At 38.1% G+C, this 6,210-nt stretch overlaps 1 protein-coding gene across 1 annotated transcript; it reads right to left on the bottom strand.

Annotated features, from left to right (window-relative positions):
• Positions 1-2,675: 2,675 nt before the first annotated feature.
• Positions 2,676-3,722, bottom strand: zgc:92591 (uncharacterized protein LOC436997 homolog). The gene is made up of 2 exons (XM_036579741.1): positions 3,510-3,722; positions 2,676-2,912 (listed from the first exon to the last, which is right to left on the bottom strand). The coding sequence occupies exons 1-2, from the start codon at positions 3,624-3,626 to the stop codon at positions 2,676-2,678; spliced, it is 354 nt and encodes a 117-aa protein (XP_036435634.1). The 5' UTR covers positions 3,627-3,722.
• Between the last annotated feature and the right edge of the window lie 2,488 nt (positions 3,723-6,210).

The raw sequence follows: 6,210 nt of genomic DNA, 5'->3' as shown, positions 1-6,210 counted from the left end.
ATCTGTAAAATATCATTTGAGAAAAAATGGTCGGTATCCATTTTAACTGAAAGGTAGAGCCATATTAGCTGTCAAAATATCTTGTGTTAAATAGAAATGTTTCCATTCAGATTTGTATGGTAAGAAAATTTTCTTTACAATATACCTTAGCAGTTCTTCTCGTTCAGTACTTCACTGAGAGCAAAGATGTGCTTAGAAAGATGTGTCATTTTATTATTATTATTTTTTTTAAGGTTTTACATTTGACCTGATAGTTTCAATTTTTATCTGAATCATATTCATATATTAAGGCAGCCATTTCAGTAAATGATCACAGGGCTCATGTCTGAATGTCCAAATAATATCAGATGAAGACCAGCAATGTGATTTAGGCATAAGAGTCTAAGCCTTATGCCTGAGAAAGTCACTTTCTGTCAGATATCTCAGGACTACTTTGAATGTGTATGAGTGACTGTTCTGTGTTGAGACTATCCATAAAATTAAACAACTATTACTGTGCATTCAGACTTTGCAGGTTTGGTTCGATCAACATGAACCCTGATGCTCTGTTAGTGCTGTTTCTTAGAGCATGTGAGAACGCTGCTATTCAAACTCTGGTGCACACCAAATAAGTGGACTGAGAACCCATAAGCAGTTTGGTTTCGGTTTGCTTCAAAATGGATAGTTTGGAGTATAAATGCAAAAGGACACAAGGCATCTCAGTAGTTCCTCATTAAACATGTTAATGTTACCTTCTTTTGTGCATGATATGGACAACCATAAGACTGGTTTGCTTCAGTTCCTTAATGAAATTGTCACAAACCAGAACGTCACTGCAGATACTCACTAAGGTAACTTGTACTATAAAATAAAATGTTTTGTGTCCAGTTTTTCTTCATGTGAAATTATTTCACTCACTTTGAGCTGTGCTAATCAGGAACTGCCATAATAGAGACACCTGCATCCCCTGGACATATGCTATGATGCTGACATCATTGGTTAATGATCCAACTGTGCAACTTAGGATAGTCTAATGCTAAATTCAAGTAACTTCAATATGTCTGCTCAGTGCCACCTAATATGAAAATGGGAAGATAGACTGTTAACACATTGAGTTTAGTAGTATGCCGCTCAGGATTCAGAACCAATGGTATATATATTGTCAATTTTAGCAAGTGGTGGTTTTGAAACATGGTTTGGGATTGTCCAGGGGTTTATTCATTTTGGAAGAGGGTGACCTCTGTACTTTATAAACTTATAGGAAAGGACATTCCCCTTCAACCATTTTTTTTTTTTTGCTTCTTAATGATGATTCACAACTGCAGCTCAATGAGAAACAACAGAAAATTATGTTTGCTGGTTTGATCACAGCAAAAAAACTGATAGTTCAATGTTGGATGCCCCTCATATATTGCACAGTAGGAAGTGGTTATTTTATTTTCATGATATAGTTATGATGAAGCTCTCTACAGCTAGAATATACAGTGCTAAGGCTTCAACAATCCAATTAGGGGAAATTTGGCTGGTAACATTAGTAAACTACTTAATGCATGAATAAAGGGTTTGAAAATGGTGAATTAATTTAAGGATATAGAGTGCCCCTCTAGACCACTGGTTCCCAACTCTGGTCCAGTTGTACCCCCAGCCCTGCATATTTTAGTATTTGTCCCTGATTCAAACACACCTGATCCAGCTAATTAACAAGTCCTTCCTGAACCAAAGTAGGTGTGGTACAGCAGGAGAACATGCAGGACAAGGGTACTCCAGGACCAGGGTTAGGAACCTATACTCTACACACTTGGCACTGGGCATGGTAACCTCAGGCTCATGTATATCTGCTCCAGAGCATACCATTCTATTGGTGATGCTTTTCTATGAATACACAAGCTGTGTATGCATGCAATTAAACAACTGTGTAAGGAATGGGTGCACCTTAAAGTAGCTGAATTTGGTAATTAGAGGATCTGCTGGACATAAACTGTAGATAGGAAAGACATACATCCTAATTTATATTTTTATTTTAAATTTTGACTAGATTGCAGGATCACTGTTTTTCTTCAGTGGACCCTGAGAGGAAAATAGGGATTCCCAGTGTGCACTGTAACACCTAGGACTCCTGTTGCTCATTTGATATGTGTGGTAAAAAGGGCCTTATTCTTAAGAGTTTGCAAGCACTGCCATCTAGTGGCAACTTTTGAACTACTGATTATGATGATGTCTAGTGCAATACTTTTTTTTGTGTACATTTCAACCTGCCAGGACATTTGCCACCATTTCAACTATGATAATTTAAAGGACCATTTCAATGCACAATTTAAGACTACCGTGGCTCATCTAAGAGTTGACTAGTGTTTTAAATAATAACCAGGACTTCTAAAAACCCAAATAAAATCTTAAACATAGTTTAACTTGGATTTTGCTAAGACCAACACTTGTGTCCAGCTGAACACTGCAACAGTTCATTCAACACTGTAGGTGTTAATTTAACACTGGCAATTTAGCAGCAACTATTTGACTTCTGTGGAATGAAGTCTTTGTGCAACAAGCTGCAGTGAAGTAAAAGAATGCCTCTCTCCCTGAAAGGATGGCAAAAAAAAGCTGCCAAAAGATTCTGTGCTTTTATTGCAAAAACTAAGCAGCCTTTTGTAACACAAACACAAGACTCTTGTATTTGAAATGGCTGCCTTCTTGCCCTTTCACTTGGAGCTGGTGTACTTGGTGACAGCCTTGGTCCCCTCAGACACAGCGTGCTTGGCCAGCTCCCCAGGCAGCAGCAGCCTGACGGCAGTCTGGACCTCACGGCTGGTGATGGTTGAGCGCTTGTTGTACTGGGTCAGTCTCGAGGCCTCTGTGGCAATGCGGTCGAACACATCATTTACGAAGGAGTTCATGATGCTCATGGCCCGGCTGGAGATGCCAGTATCAGGGTGGACCTGGAAAGTGGATTCCACAGGCAGTGAGCCTGGAGGAGCTGCTCATGTTCATTAAACACTCCACACCAATATATGATTTGTGTAGTATTCTTTGCTAAAACATACAACAGCAAAAATATTGCAAATGATTCTATGACCCTTCTATCATTACACCATTAAGTAAGTAGGAGAGAAAAGCCCAAGATAAAATACATGACATAGTACAGTGTTAGTATAACGGCGGACTACTGTTAGCTGATGTTAAAAGGAAACAGAAGATACGCCCAAGAGGAACTCCATAACGCCATTAACAAATGTGACAAGGATGACTGATCTATCTTGAAATTCTGACGGCATATCATAGGCTAGCCTTTATTATGTGTTGAAACATCTTACCATCCCGAAACAACTAGTCTATATGCTAGTGTACAGCAATACACGGACTTTTACAATTCATAAATGTAACAAAAACTTAATTAGACTAAACTGAACATTTTTGGAATCTGTACAACAGAACATGACAATTATGCAATCATGAAACTTACAGAAACGGAACCTGTGTTGATGTACAAACAAGTGAACAAGTCTCGTTTTCTAACGTGTTTTACAGCGACCTACCTGCTTCAGAACTTTATAAATATACACAGCGTATGTTTCCCTCCTCTTGCCTTTTCTTTTAGACGATTTTTTGTCTCTTGGTGCTTTTCCTTTCTTTTTCGTCCCATCGTTTGTCATTTTAAGTGGCCGTTACTGTACGTTATCAGATAGGAGTATGTTTTAAGGACGTTATGTGTCACTCTGTGGCCTATAGTTCACTGGAAAGCTCAGCCAAACGTGCTAATGCTGTTTAGCAGGCCTCAACTGCCGCCCATCGCCCATTTATGACGTCCTGCTGCAATTTAACTAATTGGAACCGAACACTAATTTGTTATGATAATTAGCTCACTGCCATCCTCAAGCGGTGAAGACTTTAGAAATGTGTTTCCTGAAAAAAAAATGTAAACAAACTTTGTGTTTATTAGTGACTTTATATCTCGTAATATCACATAATAAAAAATATTACGAGGAATTTAAATGCGTGTAAATGTGTTTTCATAATATATATTGGCCACTAGATGGCGGTCCTGTGTCATTATGAGAGAGAGAATGAATGAATGAATGAATGAAATCTGTAACTGTAATATAATAACGGACTCAATGACAGAAATAACTCGTGAAAGCAGATGCTTCAAAACAGGTTTGGTTCCTTGGGCTACTGCCATACTGCTCTGCTATGTGTCATGCATACAAACCCTTAAATACTATTTTAAAGCACTTCTGTCCTGATGTTCTCTCCCAGACCTGGTCCAGAGGGTCAGTAATTTATTTGCTGAGTGTATAATGAGCAAGGCCCCTGCCCTCTCAGACACCAAATATAAGCTTATATAAGCAAGTCGTTGAATTTATTCAGGTGATTCCAGGTCGAGCATTCAAAAAGTCAAATTTATCAAGCCACAACAGTGAATTTCACACAATAGCAGTAAGTTGACTGAAATCATATTTCGAGTGTGTCGTGATATCGTTGAAACCCAGTATAAGTGGTATTAAGATGAGAAATTATCTAACGGCAGGCATGTCAATGGATGCTATCTAGCTAGATCGTTAACTAACTTACGCTAATATTCGGTTATTAGAGTGCTCGCTAACGCTAGCTCCGGGAACTAGCTTTGGGAAATAAAGAAAGGACCCTAGAACGAAGGGCCATCAAAGATGTGTAGCAGATTATCGTCAGATGCGACAGCAGCAAATTCATTTTGAGGTAAACTCTGTTATTTTTGTTTGTTGCCACGTGAGATTTTACCCTTTAACTAGCTAGCTAGCTAACTATGAAAGAAAATACACTAGCGTTAACCTTAGCTAACGCTAGTTACCGATGCAGTGGACGGTGACGTTACTTATTCGTATTTCTTTCTTTAATAGCTTGTGAACCGACATTTTAGTATGAGTAAATCAATCCAAAACCAAAACAGTCAGCTCACTGAGACAACGAGAGACGACAAAAATCATGCTGTCAAAAACTGCATCAATTTCGGATGAAAACTTAAGGCACCGTTGACAAACCCACAGGCGGCGATGATAACCCAAGCACGACACACCATAAAGAGACTTATGGCCAGTATACCAAGCAGGGTAATATAATGGACAATGAGAGTGATTAGAATGCCAATATTTTCAACAGACTGAGCTTCTGACATTGGGTTGGTTTTGTAATGTTTATAATTTTTTACAATTAAGTCAGAATTCTTGGGAAAGCAGAACAAGTGACATTGTATTCTCATGTATTGTAGCTAATGTCAGAGTGCACAATGATGCGTGGTTTTCATGTTGAAATCATAAAATTCTCCTGGCAGCACTGCCTCCAGACATCACATTGTCACACCTTTTGGAATCAGGGTTCAACAGTAACGATTGCCTGAATGCCCGGGGCAAATGTGACATCGGGACAGCAATACGAAAAATCACTTACATTTTGGTGATGGGGGGGGGGCGCAGTGTATTAACAGAACAACGTAACATGCCAAATTCAGTTCGCTTTCGCATTTAAACGCTCGCCATTCAAAAATGAAACTATTTATTTGTGTTAAACAAACCAATTGTATTATTTGTTGAGAAATGACGTTAAAAGCGAGACGCGCAGGAATACGAAGCAAATTCATTCCCTAATGGGTCGATTTTGACCCTTTTGTACCTGAGATGTTCTGTAAAGTTTGTAATGAATATCCTAACAAGGCGGATGAAGTGGTTCTTTTTGTCAGAACTAACATTAAGATTATTGATAAATTGAATGTGAATGTATTTATAATAAAATAGTTCACTAGTAGGAATTTGAGCAGTTGTGTTAAAAACATTGTTTCAATCACTAGGTTTACTTTAGTGATCTTATTTATATAAGCACATGTGCTTACCTATATTTGCATGACACTTTAAAAAACAAAGATTTGTTTGAAACAGTAGAAATTTGGTTCCGGACAACAAACTTTCAGGTTGCTTGCCGATTTATAAACATGCAGAGGAGTACATTTAAAAAGAATTTTATTATTCAAAAATAAAGTGGCTTTACAGGATGTTCAGAGCAAACACAATACAAAATTAGGCCAACTTAAAGCACAAAAAGGAAAAAAAAAGCTGGTAGCTCTTAGCTACTGGATGTTTAAGTGATTTCTTATGGTTTTCATGGGTAATAAAGAGTAGGTTTGAGGAATGGAAGCTGCTCTTCAAATGAGCTAACGTTAAAGCTAATATTGGAGCTAATCTTATACACAAGCTCTCAGCAATCTTC

This window comes from Colossoma macropomum, unplaced genomic scaffold (genome assembly GCF_904425465.1).
Source record: "Colossoma macropomum unplaced genomic scaffold, Colossoma_macropomum, whole genome shotgun sequence".
Classification (NCBI taxonomy): domain Eukaryota; kingdom Metazoa; phylum Chordata; class Actinopteri; order Characiformes; family Serrasalmidae; genus Colossoma; species Colossoma macropomum.
This window is presented reverse-complemented; position numbering and strand designations above follow the sequence as displayed.

Coding starts and splice junctions, on each gene's coding strand:
- zgc:92591 (XM_036579741.1), bottom strand. CDS start 3,626: ATGACAAACGATGGGACGAAAAAGAAAGGAAAAGCACCAAGAGACAAA. Junction 2,913..3,509: donor TTTATAAAGTTCTGAAGCAG/GTAGGTCGCTGT, acceptor TCCACTTTCCAG/GTCCACCCTGATACTGGCAT.